The sequence below is a fragment of the Dryobates pubescens genome, chromosome 9, assembly GCF_014839835.1.
Source record: "Dryobates pubescens isolate bDryPub1 chromosome 9, bDryPub1.pri, whole genome shotgun sequence".
NCBI classification, from domain to species: Eukaryota; Metazoa; Chordata; class Aves; order Piciformes; family Picidae; genus Dryobates; species Dryobates pubescens.
The window spans coordinates 22,358,894-22,376,098 of record NC_071620.1 but is presented as its reverse complement, the minus strand read 5'-3'; the positions used below and the strand labels follow the sequence as shown (position 1 = coordinate 22,376,098).

The 17,205-nt window shown below is 43.1% G+C and overlaps 1 protein-coding gene across 5 annotated transcripts in view; it reads right to left on the bottom strand.

Annotated features, from left to right (window-relative positions):
• Positions 1-15,789, bottom strand: part of TENT4A (terminal nucleotidyltransferase 4A) — a 57,262-nt gene extending 41,473 nt beyond the window's left edge. For 2 of the 5 annotated variants that reach the window (XM_054164166.1, XM_054164169.1), the window contains exons 1-2: positions 14,631-15,789; positions 2,120-2,243 (exon numbers count right to left, since the gene is read on the bottom strand). In XM_054164166.1, the coding sequence (XP_054020141.1) occupies positions 2,120-2,243; positions 14,631-15,460 (954 nt within the window). In that variant the 5' untranslated portion in view covers positions 15,461-15,789. The remainder of the gene's footprint in view (positions 1-2,119; positions 2,244-14,630) is intronic. The other 3 variants (XM_009906565.2, XM_054164168.1, XM_054164167.1) reach the window with 3 other exon arrangements.
• Positions 15,790-17,205: the final 1,416 nt, after the last annotated feature.

Here is a 17,205-nt window from a genome sequence, read left to right as displayed (position 1 = left end):
TTGAAGACTTCTCTAGTATGCTTCCAGTGTAGAGAACTGAGACATTCTTCCCATTCCACTACAGCAGAGCACAATTTAAAAGTTCACTTCAAAGAAGTGACCTGTGAAAAGGCTGGGCAACACTGAGCCATTTCACTGTTTGCATCTGTTCCCATGAGCTAGAAAAACATTAGCAGTAGGAAGACCACAGGTGAGGATAAAGTAGATGAGCTTCACAATATCTTTAGCTAAGCAATGCAATGCTGTGGCCACAGCCCTCACTCTTCTTCCTGAAAAGCTTATGAAATCATTGGTCTGATTTCATCGTAGCAGTACAAAGCCCAAGTGCAATTAAAAGATTCTTTAGGGTCCTATGACAATTAGTGAGGGAATCTGAGGTGTAGGTTATCTTTTTCTCTCTTCTTCCAGTGGTGGGCAGAGACACTGGAAGGAACAGGCAAACACACTGTATTAACACATGGCTCTGTGGCTGGTGTAAGCAACACAATTTTGGATTCTTTCACAATGGGTTAGCCTACACAGCACCAGGAATGCTGGCATTAGATGGGAGACACGTTTCTCAAAGGGGAAGGAGGGTCTTTGCCCAGGAACTGGCAGGACTCATTGTTATGGCTTCAAGTTAGATGTGAACGGGGAAGAAATCCTATTAAACACCTCAAGGGAATCAAGGGGAGCTCTGCTAAGAAAGTGCAGCTGCAAATAGCGCAGCTGAAGTGCTGCTACACAAACAGAGATGATTCCATCAGTGTGCTCTGGTGAGACCTCACATGGAGTACCACATCCAGCTATGGGACTCCCAACAAGACAGGAGGGCCACAAAGAGAATCAGGTGGCTGAAACGCCTCTCCTAGGAAGACAGGCTGAAAGAATTGGGGCTGTTCAGCCTGAAGAAGAGAAGGCTCCAGGGAGATCTTAAGAGCTACATTTTAATATCAGAAGGGGACCTACAGGAATGCTAGGGAAGGACTGTTTAGAAGGGGTTGTAGTGACAGGATGAGGGGCAACAGTTTTTAACTGGAGCAGGGAAGAGTTAGGTTAGGCATAAGGAAGAAATTCTTTATAATGAGAGTGGTAAAATACTGGAACAGGTTTCCCAGGACATGGTTGAGGGTCCATCCCTGGAGACAGTCAAGATCAGACTCAATCTTGCTCTGGGCAGCCTGGTCTAGCTGGATATGTCCTTATTGACTGCTGGGGGCTGGATGACATCACCTTTGAATGCTCCTTCCAAAACAATGTAACCTATGAATATGAATCTGTGAACTGTTTTCCTGCTTGATAGTCAGAAATGTGATGCTAGGAATAGTTAACATTCCCTTTTCGACATTTTTGTTTTAAGGAAACTTACTCTTTGGGTAACAAAACCCAGAAGGCCAGGAAGAGCTGCAAATCTGTGCTCAGTCACAGGGCTATGACCTTATCACAGTTACTGTGACATGGTAGAATAGCTCACATAACCGGAATCTTGTCATGGATGGCTACGCACTACTTTGGATGGATTGACCAGGCAGGCAAGGTGGTGATGCTGCTCTTTATGTATGTAAGCAAGTAGAAAGCACTGAGCTTTGCTTAGGGGAAATAAAAAACCTGTTAAAAGTTTCTGGGTAAGAATCAAGGAGGTGGCCAAAATGGGAGATATTGTTGTGGGTGCCTACTACAGACTGCCAGACCTGAAAAAAAAACAACCGTAGACAAAGCCTACTGAAGGTAGCCTCAAGACCACATGCCCTGATGCTTATGGGTGACTCCAATCACCCTGGTATTTGCTGGAAAGGCCACACAGCTAGGTACATGCAATCCAGAAGGCTCCTGCAGCCTATCAATAACTTTCTGACACAGGTGGTAGAAGAGGAGGAGGTATGCTTCTGGACCTTGTATTAATGAACAAAGACTGCTTGGGGACATAAAGGTTGGGGGTAGCCTTGGCTGTACTGACATGGTGGGATAGGAGCCCTAGACTTCAGGAGGGCTAACTTTGCCCTCTTCAAAGACCTACTTGGAAGAATCCTGTGGGCCAAAACTCTAGAAGGTAAGGGGGGCCCAGGAGAGATAGGTTGTTAAGTTAACTGAGCTCTATGATTTACTAATGAAGCAAATCAACACTTAAAATTACACTCACATCAGCTGTAGGCCAAAGATCTTTGATGACTGTTTCTATCCTTTTTACCACTTCTCTTCTCATAGCTGCTTCTTCAGGACAAGGGGACATGAAGTCATAGAAGTCAATTATTTCTTCATGTAGGCTAAAAGAGAAAGTAGCATCAGTTATAATGACAACTTAACTATTACAATAAAAATTTTTAAAAGATTTTATTTAATATCATCTAACTAAAAATAGCTGTACTTTTAAGAAAGGTGAATGCCTAACAATTAGGCATTCCACATGGGAAACCAAAGGGTTAGAGATCTGGGATTTAGGACAGATACTCATACTTTATTTTCATGCCAGGACCTCACAGCAATTTCATTTTCAAAAATTCAACACATCAGCCCTCATCACATCACCTAAAGGAAGATGTCAAAAGACACCAGACACAAGCACTAGCAGACATTTACAAACTTTCTTACTAGCTCAACAACGAAGGTCAAATTCAGTTCACAATTCCTGAAGGTTACTTCCTTTGAAATCCAAAACTGTTTTCAAAACTACACAATGATCCAAACATGAAGCAGCACAAGAACAGTTAAAATGTTCAAGCTGGCTTATTCTTCCAGAGGTTTTTTCTTCTGTGCAGGTGGAACTTTACAGAGACTGGAAACAGGCCATAGCTGTTAATGTGTTTTCATAGAGGGCAATAAAAGGGACATGAATATTCCTTGATGTGAAAACATCCACTTCAACAAATGGGGATTATTTTGACCACTCAAACCCTTTATCAGCCATTCATTCACACAGGAATTGATCTTTCAATTGAACTACAAAGTGAGAAGCCTTAAATCAGTAAAAGTACATAGTACGTTAATGCCAGTGTTACCTGCAAACTACAGACCTGTCAGGCTGACCTCAGTGCCAGGCAAGATTATGGAACAAGTCATCTTAAGTGCAATCACACAGCACTTAAAGGATGGCCAAGGGATCAGGTCCAGGCATCATGGGTTCAGGAAGGGCAGGTCCTGCCTGACCAACCTGATCTCCTTCTATGATCAGGTGACTGCCTGGTGGATGTGGGGAAGGCTGTGCACCATTACAAACACGAAGCCCACCCACAGGGTATATTCAGCCTGAACTATTTTTCTTCAAATTTGTAACTCCATATTTTTTATAGTTTTATCAGCAACTTTATAACTAATGAACTCCAAGTGCAACTGCCTGCAGTCAGCCCTAGCCTTCTGTTATCTCTAGCTTTCCCGCTCTTTTTCTCATTCATTTAATCTCTCCAGGGTTGGTTTTCTGTTTGTTTGGGGTTTGTTTTTGGTTTGTTTTTTTTTTTTTTACATGTATCAAGCAAGAGTCCTGAGTAATTCTACTGGTGTACTGTGCTTTTTATGAAGCTAATAACTTACTCTTTCTTTGGTTATTTCTAATAAGCAGCTAGCCTATAAGCCCAGCAAACCTGTGACTGTTCAGTTTTCTTCGTCTTCAAAAAAACCCAAAACTCAGAAACATTCTCCTAAAAAAAAATAAAAATCCAGCAGCTGTATTATCAGACTGACCACATTAATAAGGATTAACAGCAAATCCTGCAAGGAAATGAGACCTGCAAGGCAACTATCAAAGCACTCATTAGCCCCTTTATGTTTACTCACACAAACAAGTTTTGTTCTGTTATGCAATCAACACCATCCAATCACTCCAGGAGATCCAGACACTCCTGAAAACAAATGTGGAGAATAAAAGAGCCCTGCTGTGTCAGCAAGGACCAGAAAACAAGCAGTACAGAAGTACTCCTCACTTAAATGTCACCCGAGCAGAAGCTCAGTGGGGCTAGCACTGTCAAATTCTTAATCAAATCATGTAAAGACTCAAAAGAACCCACCCACCACCAGTCTATATTTCCTTCCCTGATTCACTTTAAGAAGTCAGATTGATATATTTTACTTTGAACTGCCAAGTCAGCACTTCATTTAATGCTTCAGTTTGCATAGGACAATAGCACAAGAACTAGGTAATCAAAACTCATTGGAAGTTCAAATCATATGCCAAGTTCAAATCACAGTCAAGTTCTTCAGCACATACTACTAGCAATGGCTGTACAACAGTTATTCTGCTGATGGATTTAAACAATCCTTACTGAAATTTGAAGTTGTACTTGCCTGAGGTCAAAGTTCTGATGGGAAGCCTCTGAAGCCCTTCTCATAAAAAGCAATGCAAATCAATTCACTTAGTTTATACTACATGATACAACTTCTCCTAGGTGCCCCTTCATGTAGCAGTAAGCCCTACTGACTCTGCACAAAGTTGCTTCTTTCCAATGTGCTAGGTTTTCAAGTTTTAATGCACCTAGAAAATTAGTTCTCAAACCTTATCTTATCAGAGTTGTATTTTGTTTGCTCTTCCCAGTTTTCCTTAATTCAACAGCTTCTAGTTCTCTGAGAATACCACCTCCTGGTCTATGTCCTTCTGGATAAGAATCAATGTCATTTTCTTAGTAAGCATATGACAATATAACCATCTAACACTGCATTTTCAAGCATGGTATCCTTCTGGCTTCCTCTAGAAGACGCCTCTCAAAACTGAAATGCCTTTAAAATAACCTGATGTTACTGTAGTTTGTTTTTCTAAATGGCTTTGCTCAGACAAGGTTATGGAACATAAAAGAGCAGCTCTGATATGCATAAAACACAATGTTGTGTGCTGCTCAGAACTTATCTCAGAGCAGCTTCCCTATTAGTTGAAGGAATAATTTGCTATCTGAAAAAAACCTGATCACAACAGGATATTAATCTAGCCAATACAGGGATTTTCAGTGTTTTGCCTGTGTGATCTTCCTAAGCATGTAAGTCAACTCATTTTTACATAAGTCAAGAAAAGTTTACAGCACATTATTGTTCATGCAGATACAAGTACAATTTTAACTCTCTCTTCAAATAAACCCCAGTACTTCCCTCAACATATAGCATGACTCAGTTTCTCCACATCCTTCTGGCTTCTTGAAGAATTTGGGCTCCCACACCATCCCAGCACCTAGCTATCTTTTATCACATTTAAAAATTATTATACTACCTTCCTAGCAAAGCCAGGCATGTTTATTTACTTTTTCACAAGGAAGTTTCACTGCAATTATAGAAACACTGGGAACAAAACTTGTTGGTGAGATGTAGCCATTCAGAGTATAAGGTGAAAAAGATTATTACACAGGGATGCAGAAGATGCTACTTTGTACTTGCTAAGCTGTTCATCTTGCTAATTCTAACAGCTGGGAGGAACCTGCCACTTCCTAATGCTATTACTGCCAAGCACAGTAAACATCTGCTGCTTACAGGCTGTACTACACAACAGAATTGACACCTTTTGCTTATCAAAAATGTATCCCTGCTAGTGTTTTAGAAAATGCAGACAAGTAGAGTTTATGTCTGAGTAATACTGAGGAAGACATTCTCAGACTTCTGTAACATTTTACCATAAATGCAGGTTTCCAAGAAAGGACATAATTTACTTATCACTTACTGTATCTACTATTGTTGCTTACAATTTTGACTTGTTACTTTAAGGGCTAACTTCAGCATAATGAAGTGAAATTCCCAAACAGCATCAACAAAATAGAAGATGAAGAAAAAGCTCTAGAAATGTTCTTCCCTCAAAAACAGCATTCTGCTTCATTTTAACATCATATATTATACACTGCTACATTACTGTAGAACAGATAGAAGCATAACTGCATCATTTAAGGAGAACAACTGATTCTTTTTAAAAACACTCTAGTAAGTAAATAAGATTTTTCTGAGAAGTCTAACAGTCAAAAATCTTTTCAGAAGGAAAGAACAGACGCCACAGTTACACATGTGGGCGTAACACCAAGGGTGAGTAGGAAAGCAAAAAAAAAACCCCAATGAAATTACAGGCAGCATTTCAAGAGAACCTTTGTTGAAATGAAGGTTCCAAATAACAGGATACAGAGTTTTTTGATGAAGTGAACTCTGAAACATGCTCATGGACTTCACTGTCTCAAGATTAAATGGTAAAAGCCTCAGTAGCCACTGTGTTTCAGAAATCTGTTGACCTCTACCTTCACCTGCAACTACTACAATTAAATGCAATCAATAGTTGAAATGAGTGTTATAGTCTAAAACTAGGGAACACATTGGTTTGAAATAAGGAACATAAGATTGAAAGCAATAGTATACTCTGAGATACAAGCTTTTTCCAATACAATCTAAATTAAGACAAGTGCAAAAGTAGCAAAAATAGAAGTATGACCAAGGAGACAAACTTGCAGTTCGTCTCTTCCCACCCCCAAACATAATACCCATAAGGGTGTCTTTACTACTAAAGTCAATAGCACTCTGTGCTCTATGCAATGTTCTAGGCAAACTCAGACTGGTAGAATAAAATCTTGGCTGTATAGAACTTATAAGTCAGAGCTGTGAAATGTTTTATAGGTAAGTAAATTAAATACTAAACTCAAGTAAGAATCTAGCTTACTTCGCAAGTTAGCTATTAAGGAGAGAAAGGAAGGAAAACAAGTATTTGTTCCTATCCACAGAACAACAAACATTTATAAAATACACTGTAGCTTTGCCACAAGTGATTGTATCATTCTTATTTCCTCTTCAAACTGTCCCACATTCCTGCAAGTCAGAGCCAACCCTAATTTTAGGTGGAGTCTCCTGCCAACTGAACTTTACCTCTTAGGAGCACTTAAACAGTTCATGCACTCAAGAAACTAAGCTTGTTGGACTGATTTACACTGCAAATTTGTAGAGTTAAGGAACAGAATTTGTTCACTATTTGGAAGGGGGGAAAAATGTAATCAAGAGCTAATCTGCTTTTGCAAAGCATGCCAAGCCAACAAATTTCAACCAACTACCTTATTAATGGCTGGAGGTACCTGAAAAAGCTGCATTATAGAAATCCAGAAAAGAAACTGGCATATCTCTCCAAGTTAATACATGGCAAAATTAAATCCCCTACTTATGCTTCTGAATGGCTGTACATTACTCTTGACTTAGGCTACTGTGTACTTCGCCACACCATCAAGAAAACATCTCATCAGTATTTTGTTGCATCAGTGAAGGAGCATACCATATGGTAAACCTTGGAACTGAATCAGCAAGCTTGCTATGACAATAAATAGAATGGCTAAACACTGAAATTCCTATCTTAATGCTATTCTTCTCCAAATGCCCAAAGATAGCAAGCGATTAACATCCCAGACAAAGTCAAAAAGATTGCAACAACAGAAACACATTAGTGATGAGAGACTAATTATACCCATGTAGATCAGGTATGCATTATACCAGGTTAGCCACTGAAACATTTAAAAGAACGAACACTTGACAACCTCAAACAGTAGAGTCTAATTGAAAACGCATTCAAAGCGGTGCTAGCAGCAAAAACCTGCAAATCCAAAGTCAGTATCTCTGTGAGGCAAGGAAAGACAGAAAAGCCTTTTTAAATACTGCTGCAGTTCATGAGAGGAAGCTTCACAATTTAGGAATCTCAACGAAAAGAAAAATGTGTTTCAGACACTAATAAAAGGTATCATGCTGGTTGTTTAACAAAAGTGTGCATCACTAATCAGATTTTCGGGGGGGGGGAAGCTTCTACAACATTGTCACAAATGTCTTCAGAAGGCCTAAAGTCACGTACAAAGCGGGAAAAGAGGATTGGAAGATTAAGGATATCAAAAAGGATTATTAAGAACAACCTAACAAGATGCCAACCTATGCTTGGAAAAGATAAACTAGCTCAGGAGCTGAAAAGCCTGCTTCTCTTAAATGAATTAAGTGATCAGAAGAGAGAAAGTTAAATGTTCACAGTGCATGACAAGTAGAGAACTTTTTGGTTTGGTTTGGGTTTAGTTTTGTTGGGGTTTTTTGTTGTTTGTTTGTTTTGGTTTTTTTAATCTCTGTGTTTTCCCTGATCCCTGACTATGCAGGGAGCACTTGTCCCAGGCCTACTCCTGGTCATTTGGTATTCTCCAATAGCACTTCAAACTGTTTATATCAGAAGGACAGTAAGCAGCAATGGTGAGACTTTCCACACAGATAAAGAACTTTGTTAAACAGAAAACAAGAAGCTTGTACTCAGTTTCCATATTAAAGGAAGGTCACTACTAAAGCCACACAGTGTCCTACACTAGTCAACATTCTCATACATGAACTGGCAAGACAGGAAATAGTAAAGCAGAAAAGCCTGAAGCTGCAAGGTTATCTAGAATAAGCCAGCTCAAGAACTGCAGATGGACATTAAAATACAGTCTGCACCACAAAGCAGTAGGCAGAATATGAGATAATAAGCACGAAAAACTATCTTTACCAGTATTCAATGAGGTGCTCTGAAAACCAAGATCTTGAAATAAGAATTCTGTTAAAATATCTGTTCAATACCAAAAAGAACAGTAAGTCCTGCATTAGTAATCAGCAAATGAGGTACAAGGTAGAACAAGATAGCCCAAGACATAGGAATACAGTGACACCATCACACACAGAGCTTGTTCACCCAAGTTACACAGATAAAACAGAACTGTAAAGCATACAGAGGCAATAAGTATCTAGAGGCAGGAAACATCTTCAATGGAAGGTTATCACTAAATATACTAGAAAAAACAGACAACTGTCAGGTGATTTCAAATTTTTTTCTTCCCTCTTTCAAGTCAGCTGTAAAGAGTACTCATGAACTGCCTTATTAATACTTAGACCTGTGACTGGCAGCAACTACAACCCCAGTGACAGCCTTGGGACAACAAAAAATTAGATCTTTGCAGAATGCATTGCTTCACTGAGGAATACCTTGCCTCAGGACACAGCTGATTCCAGCAGCTCGTACCAGCTCAAGGCGAGATGGGACACATTCACACAAAATCCACAATAAACTTAATGCACTGCCTGCAGTCCAGGTAGTCCAAGAGCCACAGATCATTTAAACCTGGTATTATTCCAGGAAACATCACTACAGGCTCACACTGGTATACTCCCAACATTTGGCACTGGCCTCTACGTCTCACCTCGTACAGCTGTTTATATTCTTAGTGCCAATTATCTCTACTGCCAAAGCCTACCAACTGCAAAAAGCATCACCAAGCTGATGCCAGGATTAAACTGCTCCAAACATGTCCCATTCTCTTTTACACAGATGTGAGCACCTATCATACAAAGCCTTCTCATATTTCACTACTGTAGCTCAGCCTTCCTGGTACCTCTTTCATTCCATTACCAAAAGCATCACTGTGCTATGCATGCATTTTGGAAGATAACTTCAAGCTCTACCTAATCAACTTCATCGACCACAAAAACAAAATGTTTTGTTCCTTCAACAAGAACAACCCAGCAGCTATCCTTGAACTCCGCTGTGTACTGACCTTTAGGCATGAAAACAATCTGTTCAACCATGTCTGACGCTCTCAAGCCTCTAGAAATTTACTACAACCAACAGAAAACTACTCACACCCTCCTCCTTCCATTCTACAGCACCTACTGCCTACTTCTGTCCTGACCCTACAGCCAGACAAAACAAGTATACCTTGCCAGCACTGCCTGCATCTTACATGAAAACCTTCATTACAGGTAGTCATTTAACATTGCAGATTAAATCATTAGTGTCTTTAACAGTAGTGTGGATGAAGCATAGTCCACTGTGTTGAGTCTTTATTGGAAGGTACTAAAGCAAGATAGCACTATAACACACCCCAGTACAGACAGCAAAAGCTTCACAGTTTCTAGTCTGCATTTTTCAGTTTAAAGTACAAGAAAAAATTTACAAGAGGTTGACAACATGTCATCCCTACACATCAATTTGCATTATCCAGCTCTGACAGCAGCACAAGCAGCAGCAATGTTTGACAAACATGGAACTGTGCTATGGAAGGTCCTGGATGCAATGCAATTGTAATAGCACACAGCACAAAACCCATTAAATTTACCTTGGTCACCAAAGTTTGGCCATGCATCATAAAAACAAGAAATGCACCAAGACTAGAATTAGAAACCCTTCCACATACAGGTAAAGGAACAAAACTAAACATAATGCAGACTTACTATATAGTATTACCACATATGAGAAGCTACAAAAATTAATCTCTGGACATCACTTTTTGCACACAGTATCCTTCAGCTGGTGAACGCTGAACCCAGTTTTCTGGGGATGCATCATCATAAGCTTACTTCACTTACGAGAGCTCTCCCCAGGTGTCTGCCACCGTCACCAGACAATGCTGGCCTAAATCCTCCTTCAGCTTAAGCAAATATGGAGGTCTTTGCACTGTGGTGCTCTACAACAGAACTTGTTACAATCAAGAGATGGTTAATGATAACAGGTATGGAGGAGACAATTAATGCAGTTATGTCATCGGATGCTTTGCAACCCTAATTAGTCCAGGAAGAGCACCATTCCAATGTGTCACAGCACTTCTGGTAGCTACAGTAATCCTCAAGTTCTTTCTGCACAGTACTATAATATACAGCGTAGATATACCAGGTATTTCAGCACCAACCTCAGTCAACATCTACAATCAATCTGAAGCACTTAGTTGAAACAAAGTTTACTGTGTTAAATTCATATCAAGAATCAGGATATAATTAAATCAAATATTTTGTACCTAGTAGCTTATAAATAGCATATCTTAAAGCAAGTGCCCTTTTACCTATGGACCTAAGCAGCGCAAATCTAGCAGCAGAGTCCTTAGTATAAGGTCTTGAATAGTTTGGTTTCATATTCTGAAATAAAATTCCAGCAATCTTGAACTCTGAATACTTAAATTAGATGTATTTAAATACTGATTTTATGAAAGCAGAAGATATTATGTTTATGTACAAAGACGGCAGACCCCAAGATATTAAATGTAGTTTAAAGCCACTCAAGAGGCTAGTTCACAGTAGCAAGAAACCACACGTAGTGCTGATCAGTCACAGCAGTTTAAGCTAACCTCCTATTAAAGGACATTTTAACTGCACCTGAAGGGAAAGAATTTTCCCATCTGTACCCCTAATCTAAACGCAGACATTTAAGAATTTACACCGACACTATTTTAATCATTGCTAAAGCACTGGAATAAATAAAGCTTAATTCTCACATCTTACCTTTAAAAAACCTGGGAAAAGGTAACAATTTAATCTAGGGTATCCTAAAGCTATGAAATCTAATTGAGCATGGCTATTCACAGTCATGTTTTATGACAGAAATTCCTTTACAACACAAAGATTGGCATATTGCTGTCAGAAGGTGGTAAAGGCAATAGGTGCAAGTACACTGGGGAAAGAAAAATTCTGTATGGAAAACAGCACAAAACACAGCCATTACAACATCAGAGAATCACACCATGTTAGGGGGTGGCAAGGACCTCTAAGACCATCCAGTCCAACCCTCCTGCCAAAGCAGGATCACCTAAGGAAGAAAGCACAGGAAAGCATCCAGGCAGGTTTTAAGAGTCTCCAGAGAAGACCACCGCCTCTCTGGGCACCCTATTCCATTACTCCATCATCCTCACCATAAAGAAATTTCTCCTTATGTCGAGATGGAGCTTCCTATGTTCCAGCTTTAAGCCGCTGCTTCTTGTCCTGTCCCTGGGGACCAACAAAAAGAGACCATCACCTTCCTCTTGAGACGCACTTTTCAGATACTTATAGATGCTAGTAAGATCCAACCTCAGCATTCTCTCTTCTCAAGACTGAGCAGAACCAGTTACCTCAGACATTCCTCATAGGAGAGACGTTCAAATCCCATTATCATCCCTGTAGTTCTCTACTGGACTCTCTCCCATGGATCCATTTAACTGGAAAGCCCAAACCTGAACACAAGTATTCCAGGTATGGTCTCACCAGCAGAGAGCAGCATAAAGCATTTCTAAACATCACCACACCTACCATCATAAAGACACTGAATATGATCCACTTAAAAACCAGTGACAATTTACACTCTACAGACTACATCCAGCTCTGAGTGAGAAAGTGGAGAGAGCACAGTATGCAAGAACTTCATCAGAAGTACTACTACAGCCCGGGAGACAGCAGATAAAGAGTATTCCTCTTAGTCTACTACCAAAAGGCAATTCAGTAACACTGTGAGGTACTGTGTATCACTTAAATTTCAGTGTATTTTAAGAAAAGGTTCTGCAGAAAACAATATTCATATCCAAGTAAGCTCTAACATTCATGCATCATATAAGAGCATGTATAATCAAGTCTTTCTTCCTGTATCTATGACCAAAACAGACTACAACTGAAGACTGTAAGGATCACATTTTTTGATAGTTCTGTACACCAGCTTGACACCTCTGAAGATGCTGTCAACTATCAATTATGAACATGATGCTTCGGGACTGGGCTGACTGTTCCAAGTAACACCATGCAACAAATCAGGAACACAAAGAATCCAGAAGAAACTTGTGTAGGCATCTGTTCCCACCTATTTTTAATGTGCATTTTCCCTTGGACAGCCAAATAATACAATAGGCTGGCTTTGGGAAGACTAAACTCACCAGTAGTGAAGAATTACTGCAGAAGATAAGACACCTAAAACCACTCCATCAGGGGCAGATTTTTTGTTATTTCAATCGTATTTCGATATTTTCAATAGTACTTCATAAAATAACTTCTAACATCAAACAGAGTATTTTTTTTAAATACACATCTATCCATGATTTATCTTGGGTAACAGAACTTGAAAGTTTAAGGTAGAAATCACATCTCATATTTAAGTCTATGAACTTCCATGCTCTCCTTCAGCACTAGTTTCCTGCTGTTCTAAGAAAAGATGGGATCACGCACATGCTGCAGTTATTGGGGTCCCACTCCCATAATCCAGCCTTCCTCTACTAGTACAAATCCTTGACAAGATTGGGAAATAGCTTCCACTAGGAAAGATATTTAGCCAAAAGCTTCTCATTAACACATCAGCAAAAGAACAACATGTATTATGGAACTAAAAGTGCAACCGATGCTTGGCTAAACAATTGTCTTGTGTACAGATTCTCTGTGAATTCATACCTGAAAAGTAGTATAACCTGGATTAAAGTCACGCTAACAGAAAACAAAATGGGAGAAAATTAAGGATACATGATTGGCATAGATGGTGCCACCTAATAGCTAGACAACAGAACCTGCAGTGCCTGGATCTGATTCCCAGATTTGCTACAGACCCAGCTAGGTGACCTCAGGCAACTCCCTAATCCACCTGCCTGGCAATGTACCTCAGTAACACAGACTTGTCTTGGATAAATTCAAATGTTAACTCAGTGTTCTACTGTATTGCTAGATAAATAATACCAAGAAATTCAGACTACTTGGAAGATACTATTGAAATTTTAGACGACCTTATTAGTACAAGACCCTAAGCTGCTAGCACCTGCCACCTCAAACATTTTCTTTCTCATTTTCAATGTCAGTTTGGAATTAAAAAGCAGTGTCTTGTCTTCCCCAGGAGAGTTATGGCTTGCAGAAACAGAACTTTAAAAACATCTTTCAGTACTTCCAGACAAGTTTAATGTACTCGGTGCCTGACTAACAACCAAAAGAGAAGACACATCCTTAAGTTAAATCTCCAGCTCTGAAAGTGTACCCTATTACTTTTACCTATTTCACTATACAAATATGCAGTGTCTTTACTCCATGAGCATCTAAAGATCTTGGATTTTAGGTATTCCAAGAAATTGATCTTCAATTATATCTGAAATCTGCTAAGGTAAATCAGTGCAGCTAGCACTTTTTCCATGAATAAAATAACCTTAACATCAAAAGTAACATTTCTGCTTGTGAAATGTGACACCTGAAATTCGGAAATTTCATGGAGCACCCCAGAGGTGCTTTGCTCAAGTTCAGTTCCTTCCACATACCACCAGGCCTTGCTAACTATTTATACAGAAGTTATGGCCAGAGAATAGGATAACCTCCATAGAAGTGTTCTCTTTAGAAAATCAAGATTCCAGTTTGACTATTGGCTAGCTCAATCTATTCAAGTGCTATAACAATTCCCTCAAAAATGTTCTAAGAGCACATTGACTTTCACACCTATTTCATCCAAAACTGGTCACTTCCCTTTCAACTGATGTTTCCAATGTTCCCCCAAGTAACCAGTCTGCTACAGCCTAAGCAATGGCATTTAAAAAATAGTGCAAGGGTTTTCCTCCAGATTTTAACTCAATTGATCCCCAAAAGCTTTAACAAGAATTTCCCATCCCTGTTTGTTTTTTGGGTGTTTTTTTTTTTAATCACTGTAGGTGCTATCTGATAATGGCACGTCTCAACCTACTACAGGACAAGGCCTAACCCCCTACTATCTATGGGTGTCCAGGTCCTGCCTGCATCGCTGCTTCGGCCAGGAGCCACCCACCAGGCACAGACCAAAGTGATTTACAGAAGAATATGGGTTTGTTCCACTCCATCCCCTATGATCAACCTCACTGCCAGAGCAAGCTCCAGAGCAGTCTGAGTGACCCCAACCAACCCGACCCCGCGCCCGGGGGGCCGCAGGAAAGGTTGCTGATGTCCCCCTTTCCTCTCGGACTGCAGCAGCCCCAGGTGCCCCGGCTGCTCACCCCTGCACGCCTGGGCTGTATTTCCTGGTTTTCCAGGGTGTGCCGGGGCTCTGCAGTGCTGGCTGAGGCGGCTGCCGTTGCTGGTGGGGGGAATTGTTGATGGCGACGCCACGACTGCCGGAGAGCAGGTAATTCATCCCATAGGTGCTGGCTTTATTTTCTCGTTTCCTCCGGCCCGGGTGGTACTGATGCTGCTGGGGAGACGCCGGCGGCTGCGGATGAGGGCTGCGCGCCAGGTGCGGAGGCTGGTGGTGCCCGTTAACACCGTTTACTTTGTTCTCGTGGAAGTTAAAGAACTCCCCGGGTCCGGCCCCGCTGCCCAGTAGCCCGGGAGGAGCCACCGCCGCCGCCCGGGGGCCGCAGGAGGAAGAGGAGGAGCCGCCGCCTCCTCCGCCGCTGCACGATCCCGAGGAGGAGAAGCCGGGGCTCTCAGTACCAGACTCCACCGATGAGCAGGAGGACGAGGAAGACACGGAAGGCGACTTCTGAAGCCGCCGCCCTCCCTCGCCGCTGCCGTTCACGGTCGCAGAGCCGCCGGCGGCAGCAGGAACGAGCCCGGTCAACAGGGCCGGAGGGGAAGGCGAAGGCGAAGGCGGCGAGGAAGAGCAGCAGGCGCTGCCGCCGGGTGCCCCGAGCCGCACGCAGCTGTGACCGCAGGGTGGGGACGCGGCGGCGGCAGAGTCCAGCGCCGGGGAGTTAAGGCAGAGGTAGTGCGGAAAGCTGGCACCGCCCCGGCCCCCCACGCCCTGCGAGGTCTCCCAGATCTGCATCCACAGCGCATTCGCGGGGCCTTTCTGCTCGGGCTGGATCCAGGCCACGCGGGGATCCATCCACGCCCGCCCACCTCCGACCCTCACGGCCCGGCCAGAGCGCCGCGCCGACGACCGCTTACCGCCCGCCGCGCACTCCCTCGCCGCGGAGCGCCGGGCCCGGCAGCGGCACTAGACGCGGAGCGGGAGCAGCGGCATGTGTCGCGAGGAAAAGAGAGAGCGGCCACAGGCAGGGAGGAGAGGCGGGCGAGAAGAGCCGGGCGAGGCGAGACGAGCGCGGCTCGGGAGGAGCAGAGGCGGTGCAAACAGTACCCGGCCCGACGCTGCCTAAAGCGCTCCCCTCGCCGTTCCAATGTGGCGTCCCCCTCGCCAGGGCCAGAGCCAGCACTGCGCATGCCCCGCAGATTTTAAACCTTCACAGGAGACGGCCGCCCTGGCAACCGCACATGCGCGCTGGCCGCCCCGGGGGAGGGCCTGGCCCGCCGAGTCCGGGGGGAAGGAGGAGGGAGAGGGACGCTGGGAAGGCTGCATCTGCGCTCACGCACTGACAGTGGTGCCCATGCGTACCCAGGCAACGTGGAGGGAGGGGGACTTGGAAGCTATCGGGCGGGAGGAGGGGGCTCAGTGTGCACCACACTTCCATGGACGCTCTCGCGGGTGTCGCTCAGGGGGGCTGCACTGGCTCCGGACGCCACCGGGCAAGGAAGACGGTGGGCGGGCGTACGGACAATGCTGACACCGGGCGCCACGAGCTTGGCGGCTGCTGTTGGGGGGGTGTGGGAGATCGCGGCCCCGCCACAGTTTCCCAGAAGCACGACGCTGTCATCTAGGTGCTGGGGCTCATCCGTTTGAAGAGGTGTAGCCCTGATCCCACATAAATAAAAGAGTGTGTTTTGGGGTGCAATTGAGAAGCGATTACGCACGTCTTGAAGGGCTGAACGGCCGGCAGTGTAGGAGCTGACAGCCGTGCTGACCCATTAGAGGAAAGGTGAGGCCCACAAGCATGGCTGGAGGCAAAAGCACACGGTTCATAAAGGAAGGGGAGGTGTGCTTGCTTGTCCTTCTAGCAGCAGCAAGCACCGTGGAGTGCTTTTGCATGGGGTACTTAAATCTTTATTTGTCTGGAATCTCTGGAGGTCAGTTGCTGTGCCAGAGGGTGTCTGTAATGGACAGATTTCATTTGCAGTGATCACTGGCTAAAATTCATACGGGTGTTGGCACGCACATAACTCCTCTGGAGTCTAAAGATTGGCTTTAACAGCCAGCCTTCCAAATTATACTGTTACCTGTTCTCTTTATAATGCAGCGATTTGGCCTTTTCCATCAGCAGCTTCAGCATGTGTATGGGTCAAGTGTCTTCTCCCCCAACTACCCAGAGAGTCTCCAGTGGTCCAGGAATTCCTGGTCAATTTGATACAGCCCGCACCCAACTGCAGAACAGCAGAGAGAAGGGTTGTATGTGCATAATGACAAACACTAACAGGGAATCCCAGTTACAGCAGCCCTTGGTGGTCTAAGGTGATCTATCTTAAGTGATCTAACACAGCCACAGAAGAGGAGAAAAGGTCCCACTCTCCATAATCCTGCTATGCTCCTTCCCTACTCACTTGAGCAAGCCCTGATGATGACTGGTGAGTTTGTTATTTCATTAGAAAACTGCGCTAAGAAGAAAAGTAATAGCTTTTGGCAGTTCCTTTTGAATGAGCTTACTCTCTGATCATCCCTGGAGGTGTTCAAAAGGGGACTGGATGTGGCACTTGGTGCTATGGTCTAGTCATGAGGTCTGTGGTGACAGGTTGGACTTG